Source organism: Labrus bergylta, chromosome 3 (genome assembly GCF_963930695.1).
Source record: "Labrus bergylta chromosome 3, fLabBer1.1, whole genome shotgun sequence".
NCBI classification, from domain to species: Eukaryota; Metazoa; Chordata; class Actinopteri; order Labriformes; family Labridae; genus Labrus; species Labrus bergylta.
Window position 1 is genome coordinate 31,237,676 of NC_089197.1, and position 27,882 is coordinate 31,265,557.

The 27,882-nt window shown below is 41.2% G+C and overlaps 2 protein-coding genes across 2 annotated transcripts in view; both read right to left on the minus strand.

Annotated features, from left to right (window-relative positions):
- csmd1a (CUB and Sushi multiple domains 1a) overlaps positions 1-15,255 on the minus strand; it is a 231,043-nt gene extending 215,788 nt beyond the window's left edge. The window contains exon 1 of the mRNA XM_065953145.1: positions 14,595-15,255. Coding sequence (XP_065809217.1) covers positions 14,595-14,730 — 136 coding nt within the window. The 5' untranslated portion in view covers positions 14,731-15,255. The remainder of the gene's footprint in view (positions 1-14,594) is intronic.
- trpm7 (transient receptor potential cation channel, subfamily M, member 7) overlaps positions 1-27,882 on the minus strand; it is a 361,224-nt gene that overhangs the window by 124,100 nt on the left and 209,242 nt on the right.

Consider the following 27,882-nt stretch of genomic DNA (forward strand, 5'->3'; position numbering starts at 1 on the left):
ATAAACTGCAGTTGTAATCTTGGGACATATTCACATTCTCTCTTTGTAAAGCATTAGGGTTGTTTGCACACTGATTGTAGCCAAATTGTTGATGAGCCAGAACGTGACTTAATGTTCTTAATGTTTAAAGTGATTTGTTATGATTGTAGGACATCACTGCACGTCTTTAATCACCACACTTAAAGCAGATGTTTTGTATGCCAGCTCATGGAACAGTTCACCTACAAGGGAGGAAAACTTTTGACAAATGAAAGCTGAAACAGACTTTGTACCTGTTGTTATAATGTCCCATTATCTCCCTTATTTAATAGTTGTGTTCCTGTGCCACCCTGCTCCTGTATGGGTGTCATACATCCTGTAACTGTGCTTTAAGCGGCTCTAGCACCAGCAGTATGCAGTGCCATACTGCTGCAGCTAAAGCTAAATCTGCAGAGAGATAATGGCTTATTGTCTGCTTCCCCTCAACCATCAACAGATTAGAGGCATGTAGACACGCAGGCTCTCCCTCCGTCTTTCTCTTTATTTCTCTCCTTCTTCTCCCGTTTCTTTCTCCTCCTCTTATCTAATTTCTCCTCTCCATAAGCCAACGTCATCTCTCCTCTCCTCCCTTTAGCACCCTGAATCATTTTCTAACATGTTCTCTCTATTTTCAGACATCATCGTCTCTTTCTTCACTGCCAGAAGAAACACAAGAAAACTGCAGTGTCAGCACAGGCCCCACCACCACCACCACCCAATGCTCCCCTCCATCTCACTCCTACTCTCAGTGTATCTCTCTTTCCGTGGTACCGACCAGAAAGCCGTTTATAATACCAACAGCGGCTGATGTGGCCATCTGACATTTAGACAAACGATCTACAGGAGCGGCCGAGAAAACAGAGTGGGGACAATGAGAGCAGAAAGGCATTAGGAAATAGCAACACAAGAAAGAGGAGGGGGGGGGGTTACCAAGCCTAGGTGCAGAATTGTAAAAAAGGACAGAGGAGAAAAAGGTGGAGAAAGTCAGGGATATTGAAAGAGCAGAAACTGAGAGGAATATTGGCAAAGTAGCAAGAAAGCAGCACAGGAAGAGGATAAAATGGAGCGAGAGAATAAAAAGGTTGGAGGATAGAAGAGGAGGAGGAGGAGGAGGAGAATAAAGAGACAGAGGAAGAGAAGTAGATAGAGGGCAGATGAGACAGTGACAGCAGAGTTATTTCAGTGGTCATATAGACATCTCAATGAAAATGCCAACAACCTAATCAAAGGACTCAAAAGGGCAGAGAGAGAGAGAGAGAGAGAGAGAGAGGGAGGAGGAGAGAGGCAGCGGACGAGAGCGGGAGGAGAATGAAAAGGAGTGGGGCAGAGGAAGTTGATGAGAGAGGGAGGACAGAAAAGGACAGAGGGAAAGAGATGGAGGAGAAAAAGGGAAAAATGAATGGAAAGAGCAAGATGATACGACAAAAAAGTGTAAAAAAGAGGAATGTGAGTCAGGGATGTGAAGGGGGAAAAGATATGAGGCGTGAGAAAAAGGGCAGAAGGATGAAAGGAGAGATAAATAAAAGGGATGAGTTGAGAGCATAGCAAAAGAAAATGTGAATGAGAGAGAAGAAAAGAGAGAACTGCTTGTTTTGGGGGTTTTTTACGTTCAAAAAGCAACAAACTGTTTATGGAAGCAGCCTGCTGTCTAATGTTCTGTGGATATTGGTTTCAGGTCCCGTCGGATAAAAAAAGTGGCAGAATTAGAAAAAATATTGTAGGGAACATTGCTTAAAAAAAACATATAACTAATCCAAAAAACAAAGTCAAACTTACACGTGTCTAAAATCAGAACTGGACAGGGAAAAAAATGGTGAGCAGACAGACGGACAGAAAAGCTGTGTTATTTACCCGTCATTGTCAGACAGAAGTAAACGATTGCCACTAAGATTTAATGGTCTGTAAAGGACACTGCAACAGCAATTTTCATACACCTTTGTGTGCGTGTGTGTGTGTGTGTGTGTGTGTGTGTGTGTGTGTGTGTGTGTGTGTGAGAGTTAAGAAAAGGGGTGAATATAGTGAAGAGTGTGTACAGCTGATATTGCAACCGCTGGAGTTTTCGGAGCCTTTTACAGCCTTTCCTTTATTATTCCCTTATCACACTGCTTAAGGCCTTCCCCTCCCTCTTTCTCCACCTCCCCCTTTTTGCCACTCCTCAACATTTTTCCTCAGTCTGTCCATCCATCTCCGTGCTCTCCTCTCCAGCTGACAAGGCGATATTGCTCGGTCTACACTTTGAGATGTGAGCGCAGCATGAAAAAAAAAACCTGAGAGCTTCAGTTTTTAACCGTTTTAATCTACTTTTTTTTTTACACAAGAATTGATGACTTGTTTCAGATGGTTCCACTGCCCTATGTTATTTAATTTAGTTTAATACAATTCAATTTGATTTGATTTAGATTGTCTGGATTTCAGTGGATAGAATCCATCTATTTCCCTTCAGGATGGCACAAGGAAGCATCGGTAATAAAGCACATTGTGGTCTTTAATGGAAACAAATAAAACCTAAATTTAACTAGAAACAATTTAACAGCCATTATGTGCTCAGAGCGTTTCCCGCCCTTTGGACTCTAGAAACTCATTCCAAACCCTTCTGTACACTTTAAACACAGTTAAGAGGCCTCTCCCTCCATACATCTCTCTGTCCGCTCCATCGCTCCCTCTCTCCCTCTTTTCCTCTTCTGTACGGCTGTTATGAAGCTACCTTGTAAAAAGCCTTCAACAAAACAGCAATCGCCGCCGACAGTCACTTAGCCAGCCTGTAACATAACCAATCAGCCAGCAAGTCAGTCAATCAACTTAACAACTGCTCCATCATTTATTCAGTAAATCAAACTGACAGTCAGTCAGTCAGTCAGTCAGTCAGTCAGTCAGTCAGCCAACCTGCAGGCCAGTTCTTCACCTCCTTCCTCCCTCTCTCTCTCCCTCTATCTGTAGTGCCGTGCTGCAGTGGCACAGTGTACCACGGGACCTTTTTCAGCAGCGCTCCTATGATGTTGGTTTCCATGAGCTAACATCTATTAACACCCTCCCGCTCTCTCCTCTCTCCTCTCCCCTCTCTCTCCTAATCTCTTTTCCAGCCTCTACATCCTCTGCATCCTCACTTCGTGCACCATGGGACCTTTTTTTTTTTTCCTGCCATGTCCTTGCGATGTAGGTTCAACACTGCTAGCGACCATTACCGATCATTAAAAATGGATAGAATAAGAACGATGCTACTGGAGCTTCGGTAGCCTGTGGCTAATGCATTTATCCTCAGACATACACACAAACAGACACACACACACACACACACACACACACACACACACACACACACACACACAACACGCGGATGCTCAGTTCAAAAAGCATAACACAAACATCTTGGTTGTTAATGTGAGCACACATAAAAAAAAACTTCCTAAATACCACAAATGCACGGTTGGATACGCACGCACACACATCTGACATATGTTTGCACACTGCAATGTCTGTGCTCATTTGCACACACAAACTTACAGTCTTTAAACCATTTACATTTCTTCAAACGGACACACTCAAACGAGCAAATACATCCACTCATGCAGATGTGTCTAAACAAGCAAACACTCATACGTAAACAAGTACACAATCAACAAATTCAGTTTTGACTTGCAGCACTACATTAATGTGACACACAGCTTGTACAGCTCTCGCATGGGCGCGCTCAGAAAAGCTGTGTACACACACACGCGTACACATGATGCCTCGATATAGTGACACATACACACTTTCAGCTTACGCATGGACATTTACACACAAAAGGGCACTCGAGCAAAAAAATAATCCCCTCACTACCTCCTTACACTCACAAACACACAGACACACTCACTGATCTAACCCTAACCTTAAGCATTTTTCTCTTCAAGGCTGAGACAAACACTTACACCCACACACTGTTTATTCTTTAAAGTGATTCATCTCCTGCAGACTTTTCAACTTTTTACAGACACAGTGATACAACACTCACACAGTTTGCTGAGCAGTGAACCCAGTAATGTGAGTGACAGCAGCCTCAAAACACAGGACTGTTCTGCAGATAAGTGGAGTACACATAATTTGACTTAAAAAAAACAGATAGACAGACAAAGGGAGACAGTAAGTTGTTGTCACTGATAAACAATCTGATTCTTTAGCCAACCAGGAGAGTAACCTGGAGAGTAATTATAACTCTGAGTCTTGTTTGTTCTGTGTGTGTGTGTGTGTGTGTGTGTGTGTGTGTGTGGGTGTGTGTGTGTGTGTGTTTGTGTGTGTGTGTGTGTGTGTGTGTGTGTGTGTGTGTGTGTGTGTGTGTGGGTGTGTGTGTGGGGGGGGTCTCACTGTCTCGCTCTCCTCCTAAAATCACATTAATGGATGAAAGTAGCTTCTGCCACTGCTGACTAGTCGCTTTGAAATGGAAATGTAACTCATTGGCTCCATATGTAGAGCACTCATACGCACACATTCATAAAGTACACGACACACACACACACACACACACACACACACACACACACACACACACACACACACACACACACACACACACAGCGTAGGTGTGCTGTAACAGCGTCAAACACACACTATGGCCTTAAACCATGGAACTAAGTGAGAGAAAAGCTGAAATAACACTAATGTAACATTAACAGACACATTAGCCTGCTTAATGCTAGCCCGCTAGCCAGCCATTAGCCTCCAGCTTATAGAAAATGTCATGCTAACGCAGAAAAAGCGAGAAGGATAAAAAAGCAAGTGCTACATTAACAGACACATTAGCAGCAGTAAAACAGACAGTCAGATGTAAAGCTGCAGGCTGCTGCACAGACACTATCATTCCGATGCATCCAGGATCTTCATTCAAGCTCAGAAAAAAAAAGTCTAAATGCTGCTTTAGTATCCTTGAGCATAAGCAGAGCCTCCCTCCCAGCTGACCCTTCCTCCTCATCAAAGAGTGATTTTCCCTACCTGGATCAGTAATTACCATTTTACTTTTATCTGTGTTATTTTAGCTCGCTTGCCCTGGGATACGCCTTATAAAGGAACAGTTTTACATTCAGACCGACAATGGCACTACTTCAAAAAAATAGGAGCATCCTCTCTCACTTCAATGAGACCACAGTGGTGACGCAGTGAGGCCACCACTGTTGAGACTTACAGAACAAAAGAAACAAAAAAAAGCAGGTGATCCTGAAAGAAAGTTCAGTGAGTGACTGCTTCACTTCTAAACAATGACCAGCACTATGACACGAGTGAGACATTTCTCTTCTGATAATAAGTTAGCTATTGTGACATCATTAAGTGGTTTCAAGGCTACTTTGAAGCATTGACTTCAGGGGCGTGTCCAGACTTTTTGGACTGGGGTGGTCCAAATGGGCAAGTAAGTAAGACAGAGTGCATAACTTTCCCGTATACCTGGCTTATTAAATAGATGTGCAAAGTATGCATTTACAATTTAAAGTACCAATACAATAAATATGCAAAGATAACTACCAAAAAAAGATATAGTTTCACCTCTGACAGGGCAAAAAGCCACTCACAACATAGGATTATTGGGGTGGTACCTGGGGTGGCCAATCAGATGTCTGGGCGGGGGGGGGGGGTTCATGCCATCCCTCTGGACACACCCCTGCTTGACTAAAAATTAAACATCTTCATGGAGCCAGAAGTGACCATATTTGGACAACAGGGTTGGATATACAAAACTACCTCTCTATCCTGGTTGAATGGTAAATGGTAAATGGACTTGAGCTTATATAACGCTTTTCTTGTCTTCCGACTACTCAAAGCGCTTTTACACTGCAGGTCACACCTACACATTCACACCCTTTCACACACTGATGGTAGTGATCGCTATGTAGTATCATCCATCAGATCGAACCCTCGATCTTCCGGTTGAGAGGCGACGACTCGACCAGCCGCCCTGTTGAAATGTCATTATAGCATCTTGTCAATCACATGTAGCCAAGCCCTAAATCAAAAGTATTTAATCGTGTTCAAGGGTTATAGCTGGCCTAACTTCAATCTTTACTTCAGCTTTAATCTCGTCTTCTAAACCCAAATGAAAAAAAGATCGTCTTATCTGTATCGGTGGCATTGACTTTCTTAAAAATGCATTCAAAATACTTTAGATTTTAAATTGAGTAGAGACAAACATACAGTACATACTTACGTAATAGCAGCAGTCAATGTAATGCTTCATAATATGAAAACTGTGAAAGGCAAACTGTGCAAAAAAAGTGTTGCTAAAAGAACCCCAGACTGAATCTTTCTGTATTGATCAATGTGAGTATAGAGGTAGCACAGCTTTCGTTTGTGTACGAGGTCAGGAAACTCTGAGAGGAATAGTTGCTGTTGTTTGGGCGCTTGATCTTTAAATGAATCATACTAGACCTCAATTTTAAGCATACATAGACCTGCTGATGTGCTGCACCTTTTTTTTTTTTTTTTTTTGCATACTACACTACTACCAGAAAGCACGGCACTGTCCTCGACATCGTAAGCAGACGTGAAAAAGGTGGAAATGATGAACTTCACTGGAAATAGTACCTTAACTGTCGATGTCCTGAATAATTGGTCAAATTAAATTTGGATATTGGTTTTCATGGACGTCTTGTAGCCACACAGACTGATCTTTCATTATAGACTCGTGTTGAGAGGTTCATTTCATGCTTATTTTTAGAGCAGGCTGCCTGAGTAATCCTGTGTTATGAAATAACCCTCAGCTCCCACCACAGCGAGGCGTCTGCACCACAAGGTCCAGAAAAACAGCAACAAACTGCTGTGAAAAAGTGGCTGCATTAACACCCTCTACACCAGACAAACGCAGAGTTTTAATCCATGATAAGAGGACACATACATCATCAGGAACATCGTGTGAGTTTAAACAGACAGTAGTATTCAAAATACTGGGTGTATACAAAATGATAAATGTAGTGGTCTCTCCTAATTGGGTTTGAAGACGTCAGAAAAATATAAAGATGACAACTCAGAATAAGAGCCTGACGAATAAACTAGACACTTACTCACGCATACTAATGAGTGCTAAAACACAATTGGACCAGCTATGCAACAGCACTTTTTATGATGTTCATAATTTCAAGCTCTGTCGTGCTATTTCATATGATATACTCATGCTCTTTTATTTCTCCTTTTTATGCTGTCTCCTCTGATTTTAAATGACAGCTAGATGTCAGATTGCGCTGCGTGCGATGCAGTATTTACTGCAAGCATGAAATATTTGAGTCCAGTCATTAATATCAGCAGATTTTAGAGCTCCCCTTGTTGCTCGGGCCCTTTGGTCAGCCCGGTGGATTTCCCTTCGTATCCGAGGTATAAATTCAAGGTGGACAGGGTTATGATGTCATTACTTAATGCCAGACATTACTAGCCGAGCAGCACAAGATGGAAAAGTCATTTCTGATTAATCGTGTCTGCTGGGGAATACATTTTCATTTTCTCTTTCACTTTGTCTCCCGGTGCATGGCAGTCCCTCTCCTTCCTCTCTGTCCAAATGTCTCTTTAACACACTTTCTCGGATCTCTGCCTCTATCTCAATCTCTCTCTCTCTCTCTCTCTCTCTCTCTCTCTCTCTCTCTCTCTCTCTCTCTCTCTGAGTCTTCACGCATATTCTCCTCTGCTCTCTCACTGCCCTCTCCCCCTGCATTAGTCCACAGTATGTAGGCCAGGGCTCTTTTAAAAGTTCTGTCATTTGAACACTATAAAGATGGATTACCCGCTCATTTTCAACCCAGCATGGACGCCTAAAGAAAGTATTTTTCTGTCCTGCATCGCAAGCATAATGACCCGTGTATCCTTAATATGTACATTGCGTGTTCTGCTCTGTGAGATTAACAGAAGCACAGTCACACTTCACAGGTTCTGCACCTATACAGTATATAAAGTGCATACATATATTAAGATTTCAGGAGAATGAAAAGGGAATGGTTCATTGCTTCCAGTATTTATTAGCTTTCTTTCTCTCTCTCTCTGTCTCTCTCTCTCTGTATCCCTTCTCCCTCACACACACACACACGCGCGCACGCGCGCACACGCGCACACACGCACGCACACGCACACACACTCTTTGCTCTTCATTAAACTGTGTACTCTGCAGTAGTTAACTGTATCGAAGTGTGTGTGTATTCTCCGGTCTCAGAGGACAACTAGAAGGACCCTCAAGTACCTGAAAATCATCAGTACCCAATGAGATCTTGCTCTTTCGGTAGCAGGTGCACATATACACACAAATACAAACAAACACACACACTGCTCTTTTCTCAATCTCAGCTTGAACTGTGTTTGGTCTTTGGTGTGACTGAGGGGATTCAATTACAGTTTATGCACCTGAAAACATCGGCCAAAGTTTTTCTCTTTCTGTGCGTGTGTGTGTGTGTGTGTGTGTGTGTGTGTGAGTGTGTGTGTGTGTGTGTGTGTGTGTGTGAGTGTGTGTGTGTGTGTGTGTGTGTGTGCCTTTTTGTCTGCTTCTCCCACGTAGAGGTGAAAGGTATAAGTGTTCCCATGCTTCTCATACGCAGGAGGCAGATTTGTGTGTATGAAAACACAGGCAAAGGGAATTCCACAAAATAGTGCAAAATGATACACATCAACACACAGGTAGCTGGATTTAAGGAGAGCTAAGAAGAAATGCACCATTAACACACAGGCACACACACACACACACACACACACACACACACACACACACACACGCACACGTACACACACACACACACACACTCATATGCACATGCACACACAGTATATGCAGACAAATCAGAGCATCTGATGAGTTACAACATTCATAAAAATCAGAGCATGTCAAGTACTGTTTTGAAAATTCATGCTTTAAACATCTGTTTAAAGTTTTATGTTTAAATAAGATGAAAACTCAACCTGTATATTGAAACCCTGGTACAAATGAATGAATTCAGAAATACTTTATTTTCAGTCATCATGTTGCATAAAAGTGGTATACAAACATTTGACAAAAAGTTTTTATAATTCAGATTTGCTGAATAATCAATTTGATTGGTCAATCTATGGTCTGCTATTTGTATAATAGACAAGTCATGTTCCTATCAAATAACTTTGCAGTCGATTATACTGAAATGTAAATTCAGACTACAGGAGTATACTCTAAAGGTAAAAAACATATCTTGTGCACTCTCTGTCAGTATGAGCTTCATTATATTCACGAGTCTGGCTAATGTCGGTAGTGTCTTTCTAATCCAGTGGTCAGATGCCAGTTTAACCCAAGAGGCAACCTACAGTGTTTAAAAATGAAGCCAATGTCTAGGTGCAAAAAAACTGCAATTCCTCAAGTGTCCACTTGAGGCTGGCCTAGGAAGTCACCCTAACACTCATTTTAAAATGCCCCTTTTGACATAGCATAAACAGCCTTGTTAAATTAATAGTTTTAGTATGAATAACTCATGTTCAAAGGTTGGGTTTAGTGAATATTTAAAATCATTTTTAACAATAATGGTAACATTTTTTAAGGCTGTCTGTGATTTTGACCGCATAGAATACTGAGGGTGAATCAGTGTAGCATCACACTTACGCAGTCTGCACACAGAGTACATCACAGAGAGGATTCATCTATCGGGAAAACAGATTCCCCTCAGAGCATGGGGATTATAGGTTACCTCAATGCTGTTGGCTACTGAATGTTTCTAGCTATCCAATTGCTGACAGCACGTTGAGGGGGCTATGGACTGGAGGCCTTTGAGCACCTCTGTGACCACTACTGGTACTGATCCAACGTGCAGAGAGCCTTGCCTAATCAACTAATCAAGAGTTAAGCATAAATAGGTGCTGAGCTGATCTGACAGACTGATGAGTTGTAGCTGTTCAAGTCGACTGTTAGTTTGAGACCACATTCCTTATGGCGACTGCCGGCTTCAAATCTCTGCTTCAGTAACCGATGGGTAACGTCACTGAGACTACGGTCACATTTTATACAGTATTTGGTTTCACCTGACACGGCCTACATAAAACTTTATCTTCATTTTCTAGATCAAAGTACTGCCAGACAGCGCTGCTCCTATGAGATACCATCTGTCCACTGTGCTGGTTTACATCTGGGCAGTGGAGCGGGGAGAGAAGGCCCATTAACCAGAGATACAGCCATGACTAGTGACAGGTGGCTGCGTTACAGCTTAGACGCATTTACCCAGCACTGTGGGCCGGCATTAATACAAATATCAATATTTGGTTATTAATCAACCAAAATCATGCTAGTTTTTCAAAAATGACCAACCCTCCCTTTAATGTATCTATTCACTGACATTTGGTGTCAGTGTCACCTTTGATGATCTTTACATTAACTTATTTTCACTTCTGTCCGACAATATCTCGCTGTCTTCTTCCTATGTCCTGCTGTCAACTTGTACTTTGGGTTATTAACTTCCATTCACATTACCCTCATTTCATCATAAGCATGTTGGGGAATCATGAGGCAGTGAGTCATGCTGGCAGGGAAATCTGTTTGAAGTGGCATATTTTTTAAAGAAGAATAATGATATTTGTTACAAAGCAACATGATGGTTATATCAAAGCTTGGAACCAAGATTTGGCATAAGTCACTTAACACCCCCCTTTTTTTTTTAATCTAAAAAGCTGGCTTCATCTTATATACATGTGCAACCAACATACCGGTATAAAAGGCTGAAACATGCACTGTCATGACCCTATGTTCAACCATCATTGGGTATTGCAAATGGCCGCTTTACTGCACAAAACATGTTGGGATATATAGTGGTGCAGACCAGGCTGGCAGCAGCACTCTTTAACAGCGTTTCTCCCTCGTTGGTTGATATTTATTCATTTAAAGAAACCAGCGGTAAAGGCTCTGCATTTAAAGACAACAAGTGACCAGTGGATATGGGCAACTTGATTCTCAGCACATTGGTTGCAGGTTCACAACGCTCAATCTTACCATAACATGACAGCTCTAATATTGTATGGCTAGCTGGCAGGTTTGCAAACTCCATATGGTGAAAAGGGATACCAGGAAGAACTGAACAGCTGCACAGAAACTGCAAGTTGTGGACTTTCTGAATGCATTCAAAATAATAACGCAGGAAGGCAGTACTGCGTCTTATATTCTGAACCGGTGTAATTCATAATCCAGATTTTACAGTACTTGGTTGGGTAAAAATGTCTACCGCTCAAAATAAATTCCCCAAGGTCAAAGTTGAAACTCCCTGAATGCTCAAGACTTCTATAATACACACACATATAATATTTGTAAGAGAGAAACAATTTCATTTCCTTCACAGTTTATTCTGTGGGAACATGTTTCACACTCCTATATGTCTGAGTCCCCTAGTTAAATGTACTTACAGTGAATTTGAATTGGGCAGATTGCTCTGTTTTAATTAGCTCGCTCCTCACCCACAGGAACAGTGTGTCTGTGTGTGTGTGTGTGTGTGTGTGTGTGTGTGTGTGTGTGTGTGTGTGTGTGTGTGTCTGTGTGTGTGTGTGTGTGTGTGTGTGTGTGTGTGTGTGTGTCTGTGTGTGTGTGTGTGTGTGTGTGTGTGTGTGTGTGTGTGTGTGTGTGTGTGTGTGTGCTTGTGTTTGTGTCTGTGACTGAGTTTGTCCGTCTCCCATGTGTGTGATATTAGTATGCCAGGCAGGGGGACTGACAGCAAGTTCCAATATCTTGTTGTTTGGCATTGATTCAATGTCAGCTAATTGTCACCGTGTGCATGTACTTCTGTGTGTGTGTGTTGCTCTTTATGATGTATATGTGTGTGTGTGCGTGTCTGGGTGTGTGAGTTAAGAGAGTGAGTGAGTTTGGGTCTTTATGTCCTCTTAGGGATGAAAACCTTAAAAAGCTTTGGAAACGGAAACATTTAATCAGTCCTCACTTTCAAAGGGAAAGGAAATAAGTCTCTGAGTGTCCTCTGTGAGTGTATATTTGTGTGTGTGTGTGTGTGTGTGTGTGTGTGTGTGTGTGTGTGTGTGTGTGTGTGTGTGTATGCACATGCTTGTTGTCATTTCTTTAAGTGAATAAGTGAGTGTGTCAGCGATTAAACAAGTGCTTTATAGTCCCAGTGGGTGTCTCAAATGAAGCTCTCTGACATGTTATTCTCAACAGTGTGCGTGCCAAAAATGTCTTTTGTCCAGTCCCCTGCAGAGTAGAGTTAACAATTTATCAATTATATAAGCACTCGCTGGGTTTTTATGGGAATTAACATCACAGTTGGACATTTGGACGTTTCTTGGCAGAAAAAACCTGTTGATGAATGGGCTGAATATAGTTTTTCTATCCGTCTCAGCTTTTGATAAAGAAGCACGCAGTGTGGCAGCCAAATGTAAAGATTGTTAATATAATTTTTACATACAGCATTAAATATCTATGATGATGATGTACAAATAACATTATTCTTACATCAATAATTACTAATTGACTAGTGCAGCTTATTCATAAGCATGATCTTTGAAATAATAGTCATGGCTGTTTATTCGACTTGCGATGAGAGTATTCTTGATTATGATTTTTCTACATCCTTTCGACAAGTAGGAGTAATTACAGAAATAATGAATGTTTTGTTCACTAATCTCTTGAACTTCCGTAAGACGGACTCAAAGGCATCTTTTAGAATCTCATTGGGGACTGATTGAGACTTTCTTTGCTTATTTAATAATAACTTATCATCTGCCTCCACAACAGAATGTGTTAACTCAGAATGTCTCCTCTCTCGTGGGGCCTGGGCTGTGTGTTTTTTTCTTATTTTTTGTTCTTCAGTTCTTCTCTGAAGATACCTGACTTTTTATGACATTTTTAAGTGACCTTTCGAGACGATCAATAATTAGTTGTGCGTTGGAATTTAAAGTGCAACTTCACATTTAAAAGGCTGCCAACCATCTGGGGTTTCAGGTTTGACAAAATAAATTATTGCCGCCCTCCCCGTCTGTCTTTCCAGATGTCTATCTGCCCTTCAATTTTCTCTTCCTCTGTTTTCTTTGAGGGTCTTTGACTCTCCAGTGACTTAAATAGCTGTTGGTATGCTGCACACACTGTTATAATGTGGCATGGGGAAAAATTACTTGTGATCGATTTAACAAGTTTATCACATGTTGAGTTTTTTTTTATTTTCTTGTTAAAATTGAGAAAACTGCTTATGGTTTGAAACACAGAAAGAAAAAAGCAGATCTATCGTGATAAAAGCTGTAGGAAACATAAAAACATGCGCACAGGGTGTTTGGAAAGATAAATCACAGGTAACAACAGGCAGGTGTTTCAATCATAAACTGGTTCAATGCACCATCATCATATTCATCAACACACACAATATTCATCCCCCCCTTCAATTTTACAAATCAGTTTCTTTCCAGGTTGACAAGCTGCACTCAGCAGTAGGTACACCATCGAGATATAAATGCACAGTAGGTAACATCCAGTGATACAACACGGCAAGGGAAAAGCACAGAGCAACATACTGATACAGACAATTATCAGGAATCTTAACACTGCTAGAAAACCATTTTGTTCTTCATCTCAGGGGGGTAATCTGACAGATGAGTGCATCTGTGTGTGTCTGTGTGTGTGTGTATGAGAGAGTGAGCGATAGAGAGGGAAATGCAGAGGGACGAGCATTAAGAACGAGAGGGAGGAGAAGTGAACACAGAGAAGCTATTGATAAACAAAGTAACAGTAACGCTCCCCACAGAACGAGAGGAATGTTAACGCTTTCCTCTCCATCCATCCATCTATAATGGACCAACACAAAACCTGCTGGACTGCTGACACGCAGCATCAACCCCTCGTCAGAGCATCATACTCTCCACAGCCACCAACACAGCTACTATACTCAGTGTCCCTGTGTGTGTGTGTGTGTGTGTGTGTGTATATGATTGTGTGTGTGACTCCACACAATCATATAGTATGAACTTAGAACATAGAATGCCCTGTGGATGAAATCTCACCCCATTTCTCTCAATCTGACTCTGCTTATTAGAGAGCAACTTGGTTAAAGAGTTAATTTCCAAGGTTTGCCATAAAGGAGAGGACATGATTTACATTTCTGAATCAGATGTGACCCCCCCCCCCACACACACACACACACACATTACTGTATAAACCTGTAACAACTTCACTACATTTGGTTAGAGTGTTGATTCATTTATTTGGAACTTTATTTAAACTTCAATGAAAATATCTGCACAGCATGGAGGGCTAAATTAAGTATGCCCCACACTGTTCCCCAGATGTAATATTGTGTCCAAAGTTGGGCACTGCACTCCCGCACACACACTCAATAACCCACTGTGCCTGCATATAGGCGAGCTCTCATTCTCTCTTTTACACCCCTCTTCCTCTCCGTTTCTCAAACCGCGCAGCACACACACACACACACACACACACACACACACACACACTCACACACACACACACACACACACACACACACACACACACACACACACACACCACGTAACTCTGTCGCCTCTCTTGCACATACTCACAAACACAGACACACACACACTAACTGGTTTGCAGCAACGACACCGCTAAAATATACACCGTATATATAAATAATATACCGTATCTAAAAACCTCCAAAACTCACCCTTGGACGAGGAGAAATCCCCAAAGAGGAGCCCCAGCAGGAGGAGAAGCGGGAGGTCGCGTCTCAGCCTGCCATTCGTCTTCACGTTCAGCCTTCTCCTCATCAGCAACATCTCCGACGCTCCCAAATCCGTCATTTTGCTGTGAAATTAATCCAAGCTGGCTTATTTTGGAAGCCTTTTTCTCCCCACCTCGCCGCTCTGCTTGGCTGAAGGAAGCGGAGGGGGGGTAAAAGGAGGACGGCCGCCCCCCTCCTCCTCTTTCTTTCGTTTTTAAACAGAAAAAAAATAATCAGACCCGAGGATCAATCACGAATATCCCACACACACATGTCCATGGTAACGCGTGGACAGGATAGCCGGTGACGGGTTGACGGTCTGAGATCGGGCAACACACTGCTGGTGTGAGCTGTCATAGCAGAGACCGGAGGAGCGGAGGAGAGAGAGAGAGACAGACAGACAGAGAGAGAGAGAGGAAGAGATTCAGTGAAGGAGAGGAGAGAGGTGGCTGGTAGGTCCGCACAGCACGGCAAGCGAGCGACGACTGAGGGAGTGAGAGAGGGGAGAGAAAGAGAGAGAGAGAGAGAGAGAGAGTGCAGGAGAGAGGGAGGCAGACGCAAAGAGTGAAAAAGAAGATAGGAGGAGGTTAGTCAGGGAGGTGGAAGGGTGAGATAGTGAAGGAGAAGAGGAAGTAAGAAAAGAGGGATAGAAAGAGAGATAGAAAAGGAGGGAGTTAGAAAGGGTGAGAGGAGAGAGAGAGAAGGGTGAAAAAGAGGTATTGGGGGGTGGTAAGAGAGGACAGACAGCAAAGGGATCCAAGGAAGATAGAAACTGTTAAAGAAAAGAAGGGAAACCAACATACTTAACAATGTCGGCACTATGAAAGGGAAAAAGGAGACATGAAAGACATAGAAGGAAGGGAAAGAAGGAAGCATGAAGGGGAGATGGGAGGAGTTGGGAGGGAAGACAGAGGGAGAGGTGTAGAAAGAAGTGATGGATGAAATGACAGAAGAAGAGAGAGAGAAAATGAGCGGATATGATCAAGCAGAGAGAAGTTAAACATGTAGAAGGGGGAAGAGAGGGATTGAAGGGGGGATGAAAGACAGTTGGAGAAGAAGGAATGGGACGGAATGGAGATATAAATACAGAAAAGAGGGGGAATGGGTAAGGGTAAGGGAAATGTGATGAAGACAGAAAAGGGAGGAGACAGACAAATTAAGGAGAGAAAGCAAGGAAGTGAGGAGAGGAGTTGGAAAGGATGGAGAAAAAAAAGATACAATGTAAGAGAGGGAAAAGCTGACTGTTAAAGGAGAAGACAAGGGATGAGAGAAAGGAAAGGGAGAGATGGAGGAGATACTGAGTTCAGGGAAGGAAGAAAGGATGGGAGGCTGGAAGGATGGATGAAAAAGTTAAAGAAAGAGGGAAGAATGGATCCATTTCAGACAAAGAAAAGAGGGATTAGGAAAAAGAAAAGAAAGGGTTGACTTGTAAGTGAATTAGGGGAGGGGGGGACCTGTGGGGATAAGGGAGGAGGGGGGGGCAGGTGTGAAAAAAAGTATGGAGTAAAAGCCTGATGAAAAAAGCAAAATGAAAAAGTGACTAGTTGAGTAAAAAGGACTGGAAGGAAAGAAAAAAAGAGGAAATGGTACACACACACACACACACACACACACACACACACACACACACACACACACACAATGAATGCACAAAAACACAATATACTTTCAAGTGTAGTTCCAGACTGTGAGGTTTGAGGTCATGTGATGCTTAGAAAACATCACACTCTACCTCTTGCCAATCAATCTCAGTTCCATATAAACACCACCCTGATTCTCCCATCTCTATATTTGTGCGTGTGTGTGTGTGTGTGTGTGTGTGTGTGTGTGTGTGTGTGTGTGTGTGTGTGTGTGTGTGTGTGTGGGGGGCACCCCAAACGGAGCCACGAGCCAGTTATTGATCTCCGGTCCCTGGTGGCATGTGCAGAGGATCACACTAACAAGATTACAACGCTACAAACACGACGTGGAGACTTAGCCCGCTGAGCCGCAGAGACGACCAACAGCAGCAACATTTTAGAGGCGAAATGCAAATTACATGTCACTCCCAATTTGGCCCATTACAGTTTTTTCACAGCAGGTGTCACCCACTACTTTCACACAACCAAAACAAAAGCCAGAGAGTGGGTGCACAGAGTATAGACTCTGAAAAATGCACACAGCTTTTGTGAAGTCACTTCTAGTTTTCTGGGAGTGTGTTTACATGAGGATTTGCCTCGTGTTGCCACCTTTGAGGCTTTTAAAGCTGATCGACCAAAAAAAAGAAAGCTAGATGTTCCTTTTCATCGGGTCTTATTACCTTTTAACGGGGAAATCAAAGTGGGAATTTGCTGTATAAACCATATGTTTTCATTGAAGCTGTGTGGTAATGAAATTTGTTTTTTTTGTTTGCAGCTTTTGATTATGTTCAATTTGCTTTATTGGCATGGATGTATAAGATAGTATTGTCAACAGGTCGAAAATGATAATCACAGCTAAAGGAAACAGAATGAAAAAACAAACATAAGTAAATTATAAAAACCTATGAAAGACGTTTAATGTTTTAAAGTGTTCATATTTTTTTAAATCAAGTGGGTAATAGTTGGCCTTTTCCCCTTTAAATGTATGCTATCATGTTCCCTCATAGATCTGTTACATTTGCATATCCGAATGATCAAAATTCTCTCACACTGCTTGTTGCTACAGCATGAAAAAATACAGAGTTTGAGCTAATCCTCACTTTGCTTCAGACCCCCAAATAGCCCCCTTGGGTGCCTCGGCCACATGCTACAGGCTACAGCAGCTTGATTTTGCTTTAAATAGTTTCATAATAGATTTGTTGCTAATCTCTCATCATGGTAATCCATGCTGTGTTTGTTCCACTTGGCAAGCGGCATCCTCCGTGTACAGAGTTAACCATCTCAACTTTGATATCACTGCCTGTGTGTATGTGTGTGTGTGCATGCGTGCGTGCATGTGTGTGTGTACATTATGGGTTTATACTATATGACTGTGATTGGATGTTTTTGGGGCTGCATGGTGTGTGCACATACATACAACATGTGTTTTTCTGAGAGTGTGTGTTGCATGCTTTTCAGTGTGTGGCTGTGGTTGTGTTTGTGTGGGTTGAGCCATTTCACAGCATTTCTGTGAGTCATCCATCAAGCTGGTAGCTCTCTGTGCATTAGGCTAGTTTAGTCATTTTAAATATATATATATAAAAATGTCTTTTCTACATCTAGCGGTGGGAGTCTCCATAGCAGCATACGCTCCTAAAGAGACTGTTGTTTCAACCTATACAAGAGGGACGTTTGACACAGCACACATCTGCTGCTGCAACTCAACACACAGATCATAAGGCAATGGAAGACAGATAAATAAATGCATGGACAGTTAATATATATAGGTAGAGATGAATGAGATAGGTAGATGGATAGATTAGATTAGATAGATAGATAGATAGATAGATAGATAATCCGTCTGTAAACCAGCCACATTCAAAATTGCAGAGAGAGAGAGAGGAAGTGTGCGTTTATTCAGCACCATGGACAGCGTCTATAGCTCTGTGTAGTCACGCTGCCATCTACTGGTCATGTTAAGATTGTAGGAGAGGGTTGATTAAATAGTGAAGGGGAAAAGTCTGGGAAAGTAGGAGTGTTAAAAGTAGATAACATTTAAGTTTACTCAGCTGATCATGAAGCACTACATCATGAATACAAATGAGATATACTAAAATATGATTGTCTGGTGAATTTCATGATATGTGTCCTGCTTTTTCTGTACAAAAAAACAACAACAACTTACTTTCACCTTTGGCAGGCTTCATGTCATTGTTGAGGAATATGAAGCTTAACTGAGTGATCACTTCTGGGAGTGCATCCTCTTGGATCGCGTAGGTTTTACTGGGCCACAAGCAGATCCGCAGTATAGCATCTCATCCCCATTCACAACTATGACAGAAAAGACAAGCACAACAAACATCCTAGATTATGCAGGTGTTCAGAAGCAGAGCAGGTTTATAGTGTAGCTTGAGGCTGAGCTCTGATGTGTGTACTGCTCTAAAGAACATCTCTGAAGAAGTGTAAAGGTGTGTTTTCAATGCGTGAGAGCTACAATACCCCTGAGGATGGGCTTTGCTGTAATGATATGGTTACAACAGTGATAACAGTCAGCATGAAGTGCGGCCATGAATAGTTCTGCAATAACAAGCACAAGCTGAGGCTTAACTCTCGGTATGTACCGTGAAGGTAGTGCAAAATCACTTCATAAAAAGTCAGTAACCAAGGAAACCATATAAATTCCCTCTACATACATACTGTACATAAGCACTGAGAAGGAATGAAATAATTTAAGGTTTTGTACTTGATTGTGAAAGGACACAACAGATGAAAAAGACATACTTTCATTTGCCCTCTATTGCCAATAAAATCTTCAGCAGAAAGTGTGTGTGGTGGTGGGGGGGGTAAATAGCAAAGCAGTGTCTGCACTGACATTAATCGAAAACTGAACAAATCATCAAAGAAAATATTGCTTTCCTCTGCAGATATATTTGTTGTGTTTGTTTTTGACCTCATTATGCAAGAACTGAAAGAACATGCAGTCCTCAACCGTATTCTTCTTAAAGGATTTTATTTTATGAGAAATAAAGATTGGTTGCTTTGATAATAGTGTTTGCAAGTTTTTCATATAAGATGTTCCAGTTTTGTGTGTGTGTGTGTGTGTGTGTGCGTGTGTGTGTGTATCTTTTTAAATAGAAAAAAATATGTCTTGCATCTGATGATTACATAAAACAAGACTTAAATTAGATGTAAGAAGTAGAATCTTTATTTAAACTCTGACAGAAGCAAATGGCATTCATAACATATACCTTAAAGCTCCTGTGAGACATTTTTAACTGGCTATGAAACAGACTGAAATTAATAATAAAGGCTCAAGAAGAACCGACGATAGCAAACACGACTATTAGTGAGAAAACCATAAAAGTGAAGTACATTCTTAAGACCTGTTTCCACTGGGTTGGTGCATGCCCGACAAAGTGTTATTAGTTATTAATTAATGTTTGCATTCAAGACCCAAGCTGCTCACATATAGGATGTTATGGATATGCAATCATGAAAGATGTCAGAGTGGGAGGGCTGCACACGGACTCATAATGAGAAGTGCCCTGTGACTCCCCAGCAACCAGACTAATATTCACACTTTGTTCGGTACCAGGACTTGAACCAGCAACCCTCTGGTTCAGGATCCAATTCCCCACAGACTGAGCCAGTGCTGCCCCTGAGTTTAGACATTAATCAGACAGATAAAATAAATCTGGAAATTTTCTTTACAAAATTCTACTTGGGCGTGTACATTCAAACATCAGCAAAGAGAACACAAAATGATTTGTCTACAGGGTCGCCTAAAATCGACACAAAATAAAAGTTCCTCACAATAGCTTTAAAAGACTTCTAATCACACAAAATGATTTGAGAACAGTCAAGTTTAAAAGAAGAAGTATAAAATTACACCTCCTAAAAAGTATTCTGATTCTAACTGGAGTTGATGTTATCATTTTTGCTTCAGGAGGTTAAAGTTCCTGTAAGAAACTTTCACTTTGTGATGAAAACAATAATACCACTTATTGCTTTGCTGATTCAGTCCTGTACAGAAGTACGTAGTATTCTGTCATAAAATATTCCTGATGTCTTTTAACTCTCAATCTCTTCCACAGAATAAGAAAACAAAAAGCTCTGCCAGTCTCTTCACGGTTAATCTCCTCGTCTGACACTGACCCATTTGCATCGATAACCGGCATTCAAAATAACTATACAGGAACAATCAATCTTGTAGCTGATGTTTTTATTTTTGGGTCAATTAGAGGCGTCAGTATTAATTTCTGTTTTATAACCAGCTGAAAATTCCTCACAAGTGCTAAAGTTATCGATTAAAATGTCCAAAGGGGCGTCAGTTTAGCTCAGTCAATGGAGCAGGCACCCCATATACAGAGGCTATAGTCTTTGACGCATTGGTCACACACACACGACTCCCCGCCCTGACCCTTTGATGCATGTCTGCTCCACTCTCTCCTCTCCAAATGACATGTCTTTCTTCAGCTGTCATCTCATTAAAGGCAAAAAAAACCCTGACATTTTCCATATTAAAAAAAGAGTCCAACATAGAGGTTATGTCACTAGAAACGGTTGTTGGAAGCAGATATAACCCTGAAACAATACAAAAGTTTTAAAGGCTTACCCAGGTTATTCTATTTATTCAACGATTGAGATTAAAAATCTCCTTTTCAAGAGTGTCCTGCTGGCCAAGAAAGGCAGCAGCACTAATTAATGCTTGTTCAAAAAGATTAGTCAAAAAGATGAGTCAAATCTTCACTTTTTTCAAAGGTCCCAGAAGCACCGAGTCGTTCACTCCTCTGGAGATGTGTTTGCTTCTTTCTTTCTCTTTGGTGGAACACAAGTAGTGTTGTGTGTCTCTAATCGCTCTAAGGTTTAGCATTTTTTTTTCAAGCTCAGACCACAGAGGGTTAGAAGTTAAAATATTCAAACTTTTAGTAAAACATCGCTCTGCTTCAAACAGGATTTACAAAAGTCTCAAAGCAACAGCAGCAGCCAGGAATCAGCACTTGGCCCAGCATCTGTTTAGATCTACTGGAAGTGTCTGCAGTGTAACAGAGGAGGAGTCAATGGTGGCTTTTATCTCACTATTTAATGAAAAGTGTCTTCCACGACAGCCCACAGTAACAGTCAGATTCAGCAAAGCATACTGATGATTTTCCAAATGTAAAGTGGAGCAACAGTTAGCCTTGAAGTTTAATAATCAGCACACTGCAAATACAAAGCATAGCTGTATGTTTTATCATACGACAGATGGCATATAATATATACTGTGGTACTGCAACCCACACTTATTTACATAATCAGTTATTAAGTATTTTATTTATGATTCATCTGGTTGTTTAGTCCATTGAAAAAAAAGGTAAAAGCAATATTATATGCTTGCCTACAGTGACGTCCTTTATACTACAGTACAAATGAAGTCTGGAGGGGGAGAAAATTATGGGGAAAAAGTGTATTTTTTTACGCAATACATTTTTTGTTCTTGTTTTTGGACAATTTCTTCTCAAAATGTGAAAGGTCACAAGTTGTGTAAAATATAGCCTACTTTACCATGTTTATCTCACACTACTATGTGTCGCTAGTCCGTATACAAACCCCCTAATTTTGAGAAAAATCCATCCACTCCGCCTTTTGTCCGCTCAACTTTTCAGAAAATGTGTGCTCAAACAGGCTGCTTGGTGATTTTCCCTTCATGACACAACAGTAACATAGACTGCAAATATTAAGGGATGAAGCCTAAGTGACGTCAGCCATCAGCCTTAAGCCTCTTGATGAACCGTTAAATCACGCCCACCTGTCAATCATGTCAGCTACGCGCCTAACTATAGATAACAAGTATCAAGTACCCCCTCCAAAAAAAAATGCTTTTTTGGTTGATGTGTATATTTGACTTCCGAGGCTCCTGGAGCCAGCCTCAAGTGGACACTCAATGAACTGCAGGATTTTGCACTTCCGCATCGGCTTCATTTTTCAAGCCCAGAGGTTGATGCTTGGGCAGTAGCCCCTCCCCCAGGTAGGTGACACACAGTTTGTCTTCTTAACAGGTTGGCATGGTGCAAGAAAGCCTGAGCCACATCCCTTTCTAGACAGGGAGGTGGTCCGACACAGCTCACCTGTATTTAAAGCTACAGATACAGAAAGGGCTGAAAGAGAGGGTTTTATAGATCTTTTGATCTTAAAATGATATTTTACAGGATCGGAGTGGATTTTTGGGTAAGAAACTTCCCATACATTCAGGAGCGCTCAGACTTATTTAAACTTGTTGAAATGAAGTTTGTTGTACTACAGGCTTCACAACGGGCATACAAATGGCCAGTGTTTAAACACAGTATGTTCCTTTTGAACCCGGTTTCAAAAAGCTGTTTTTCTATGTTTGCTTCCCCAGGAGAAGGAGTAGACTTCAGTATATCTCACTGAGCCAGGTCAAGAAGGACAGCCTTAATTGACTCAACCGGAGTCCCCACAGGTCAGGAAAAGCAGCACATTTTAATGAGCTCAGGTCTCAAGGTGAGGCACTATATTTATTCAACCTGACAGAAAAAGTTTAAAGATGTCTCACTCATATGAGAGCAGAATGTTGAACTACTCTGCTGTGCTGGACCATACCCAAGTTATCTACCAGTGTCATTACATGCAAACGCAAGGACCTGTGTGTGCGTTTGTGTGTGTGTGTGTGTGTATGTGTGTGTGTGTGTGTGTGTGTGTGTGTGTGTGTGTGTGTGTGCGTGTGTGTGTGTGTGTGTGTGTGTGTGCCTCGCTGTGAGCTAATAGAGAACACACCTGTTCTCCTAAGAGGGCTCAAAGTCAAACATGATGCATTTTGGAGAAAATGACAGAAAGACCATAAAACACAGGGAGGCAACGAGACAAAAACAGAACAGAAGAGCCTTAAAAACAAAAAGACAGAATTTAAGACAAAGATGAACGAGGATGTGGCACTACAAGCGTGAAATGAAGCTGGTGGTAGGGCAAGACGGAGAAGAACAGGACAAAGGAGAGATAGAGATGAAGAAAAAAAAGTGGCAGAGGAAAAAAAAGGACATGAGGGAGGAGAAAAAGAATGAAAAGAATATATGGGAAGAAGCTGAGGAGAATAGAAAAGAAGTCCTTTGTGATTCCAGTTCTCAACAAAAACATCTGGCTTCCTGATTAAAACTTCAGCTCTCTGTCTCCTTTATTTTTCCTTCTCTCCAGCAATAAAATGGGCCCACAGTGACTTATCAACCTCGGAGACACCTGCTGGTTTTAAATACGAAATAAACTCCTTCATTAGCTGAAGGGAAGAGTTACTACACCAGGTGTGAAGTCTTAGGGCCTGATATACTAAGCTCCCAAGTAAAGAGTACTAAATTGCGTGTTCACTCCAAAAGTTAGTATGTTTGGTTGGTGGGTGTTTTGCGGGTGATCAACTAAGAATATTTGTGTGAATGACACCAGGTGCACAACTTGTGGAGGCGGTACTATTTAAGTTAGGCTTTTGTGTCTTCTACTGGTTTACGTCATGGAGAGTTTGGACAGAAAGCGACACATTGTGAATGGGTGGGTGTGACCTGCAGTGTAAAAGTAGTCAGAAGACTAGAAAAGCGCTATATAAGCTGAAGTCCATTTACCATTAGTGGAAGAGGCAAATAAACATACCGTATTTTCGAGTTATAGCAGATAACACTGAATATTAAAAAAAAAAGAATTGGCTTATAAGAAAACCTTGGCGTTAAACAGGGCCTCTTTTTTCTTCCCTCCATCTTTTGAAGATGAATTGTCATACATTGTGCAGGAGGTGCGAGCTGTGTCCTCACATTGTTGCGCACATGACAGGTGGCCAGCGCTGTGTCTGATCGGACATAAATGCTCTGGCAAGAGGTATCAAAGACGGGGGTACAAGCAGTGGTGAGGTCCCACTTAACTTCTTTGCATTTTCTCCTCCCAGTATTTTGCACGTTAGGGCAGAAACGCCCCATATTGCATATTCATTAAGGCAAACATACTAAAAGAACAATGCGTGTTGTTTTGCTCATATGAAAGATTCAATCCTCACTGCGCGCCGTTAGTAGATCAGTCTTGGTCTTGGTTGTACAGCAACACTATTAAACAGTCGTTTTAATTCAGACTAACCGACTGGTCTAAAGGTGAGAAAACGGTCATCCCTAGTTTTTTCATTGATGATAGAAAAAAGAAAACAATTTAGATAAAGTACATAAAATAAAATATTTCACTTCCATACATGGTTATCAATATCAAGCTGTTATTGTTATTAAGTGTAAAGCTGGAAATTGGAAATGCATGTTTGAACATTTTCAGATTGTGCTTGATTAAAATGTTTATTTTTGTTAACTCCTACAATAAAGTAAAAATTAAGGAAGTGCAATCATTATTCAAAAAGTGTGTTTGCACCTCTGTACTTCTCTCTTAGTAGATGATATATATATATATATATATATATATATATATATATATATATATATATAACAGTTCTCAGAGTGTCTGAAGGACATGAACATAGTAAATGATTTACAAGAAAGAAAAGACAAACGAAGAAGAAGCAACTGAGTGAAAAAGGAAAACAAGGATTAATACAGCATTAAAATATTGTGTTGTTATGTAAAGGACAGAGAAGAGGAAAGGAGGATGAAAAAGGTGAAGCATAATGGCTCAGATGAAGCGATGATTAAGAAAAAGGTTAGAGGAGGAGGTGGAGTGGGGAAACGAGGAGGTGCAGAAACAAGTGAATTCAAAAGAGAGAGACAAAGTACAAGAGTGGATACTTTCATGAAACACAGAAGCACCTTGACAGTTGTTTGGGGGACAACGATACATTTTGTGGTTCATAGCCATTTGCGCCAACACTGGGGAGAAAATGGAAAATATGTGTAGAGTAGCAGAAAAGAGGCACTTGTGAATTAGGATGCCACTGAGTTATTGAAGGAGAAGGAAGGTGGAGAGGGAGTGGGGATAGAGAGAGTAAACATATTGGGAGGAGGTGGTGATGATAATGATGAGAGCTGTGTGAGTGTGAGGGCTGGTGGGAGGGAGAGAAGCACTGTAAAGAGGAAAAGAGGGAAGGGATTCATGGGAGTGTAGGGGTGTAGTGTGGGGGGGGTAGGTAATGATGATGGTAAGGGAAGATGAGATGTGGTTAAATGAGAAATGATTTGCAAGACAAGGAGGGAAGGAAAAGGAGCAATGAGCGCTTTCCAACGAGATAGCTTTAAGCGTGGAGGAGGAGAGAAGAGAAGCTGCTCGACAAAAGAGGAGAGGACACTGGAGGAATGGATGGAAGGAGCTGGTTGAAGGGGGGGGGGAAAGCAGAGGAAGTAGATGAGGTGGTTGAGTACACACAACGTGCTATTGACTGAAGGCTTTCCCCGTTAATTGCATATTCCCTATGATTGCACTATGAACTGCTGCGCTGCATGATAATTATTTTCCCTCACTTTACTTTCTGACTGAGAGAGAGGGAGAGAAACCAGTCTGAGTGAGACATGATGGGACAGCAACAAGAGGACAGTAAGTACAGAAAAAGATGTAAAAAAATACCAAATTGTGTAAAAGGAAAAAGAGAAATACCTTTAACAATCAAGTATCAAGTGGTGAGTACAATTACAAAAAACCTGCCTAACATCAAATGTAATTGTCTAGTAGTGCATATTCATACCAATATTCACCGATCAGATTCTTATCTCACCTTCTAGGATAAGAGTTCATCGGCCAGTGAAGTACTGGATCAGCAAAAAACTTACGATAACTTCCATCGGCCCTGTTCACAAGCAATTACTGAGGTTATGATGGTTGTTCTTCCTACGCTGCTTCACGTCTTCAATCTCACAAGACTCTGACATCGACCTCTACTTTATACGAGAAGTTAGCGGAAGGCAGCTGACAAGCAGAAATAAAAAAACATGTCTGAAATAAGGTGACCAGATGCTAACAGACCAAATGTGGGACAAACACTTTATTTCTTAGGGTTATTTGGACATTATATCGATATCTAAACTACCTCTCGATATTGAGGTAATATGTCCAACATTGTCCAACAGAAAACATACCAACACAAGCAAACACTTCTATTGAAAGCCTTCGCTAATACATGCTTTAAAACAGGGTGACATGGGTGAATACACTATAGGCAGGTTGTGCATATCTCCACAGAGGCAGGAGTAATGACAGCTGTAACTATGGCCACTGGTGTTGAACATCCAAAAGATTTATTTAGCAATTTCTGAGTCCGGAAAAATTAACAGAACTACAGTTTGCTGACCTGTGTGATCTCTAGCCCTGCACTGTGTGGAGAAAGTTAGTTATTTTAGCTGCTGTTATCTTATCTGTTGGGCAATCCTCTTTTGGTTTTAGGAGGAATGGATCCCTAGATCAACATTTCTTTTTGTGAACCAGGTGTTTCTCTCACAAGTCACTGCAAATTGTATGGTTCCTTCAAATAGGGTCATGTTGACTGCGTTAACAACAAGGGACCATATGAACGCCCCCTTCTTAGGGTATTCAGAACATCGAGAGGTCAAATTGCTTAAAACCTTCATGAGTTGTGATGCGTTTGGTGAAGTTTCTGAAATGGCAAAGCCAATGAATGACAAGACTGTTCATCGTCCAGGCCTATTTTCCATTATGTTTTGCCAAAAAATGCATTACAGTAGCATGTGTCTTTCATTTGTGGCAGTTGGGCGTAATATAGGCAAGGAGGATGGTGACAGGTTGGCAGAGCCCTCGACTCCACGTGTGGGCTGATTGATTGACATCTGAAACAGGCCACGGTTATAGCCTTTTGTTGCCTTCACAGCCATTGGATAAAAGCAAGGTTTTGGAAAGGCAATTGTTCCAAACATGGGAAAACTAGATCAAATGCGAGTTTTCATCGCTATTTGCAGGACACAGTGATGTGGGACGCCTGGTCACCCTAGTCTGAAATTGCCACAAAAGAATATATTTTTTGGTAATCAAGTTTTAGCAATTTACATTTCAGCTCAGAAGTCGAGCCATGAAGGAAGGAAAACTTTTCAAAGGTCCACCTGTGTGTGTTTGAAACATTTTTTGTGTATGTGTATGATGTGTATACTTGTAGAAAAGTGAGTAAGTGCAACATTTAAACACAACAGCATGTTCATTACTCGCCTATAAGAACCTTGCTCATCATGTTTTTCCAGCTCCTCTGCTCTTGAAGTAAACTTGGCTTTCATTTCTGCCTCTTGGGTTATTTCAATATATTTTTTTAAATGTACACAGGATTTAGTAAATCCCATGAAGTGAGATGTTGAGCGCCAAGTCACAACCCATTTTAAAAAATGTTCCCCTGACTAACTCTTGAAATGAGACTCGTGATAATGGATTTGTGTTAAAGTCTTGATTTCATACGCAGAATGTCAAACATTAGTTATATATCATTTTGAAATGATAAATGGTTTCACCACTTTATGTTCAATTATGTTGATAAAATGAGAATACTTGAGGATGCATATATCCAGGCTATGTTTCTAAGTGAGTAGTATGTCAGCAGTTAATAAAATAACATAATAATGTCATGCTTCATATTGAATTGTGTTCTTATATTACAGATGGATATATCAAGTAGAACACAAACAGCTACTGTAAAATCGAGTCATAGAGCACAAGTAAAAACATGAACAACCTTT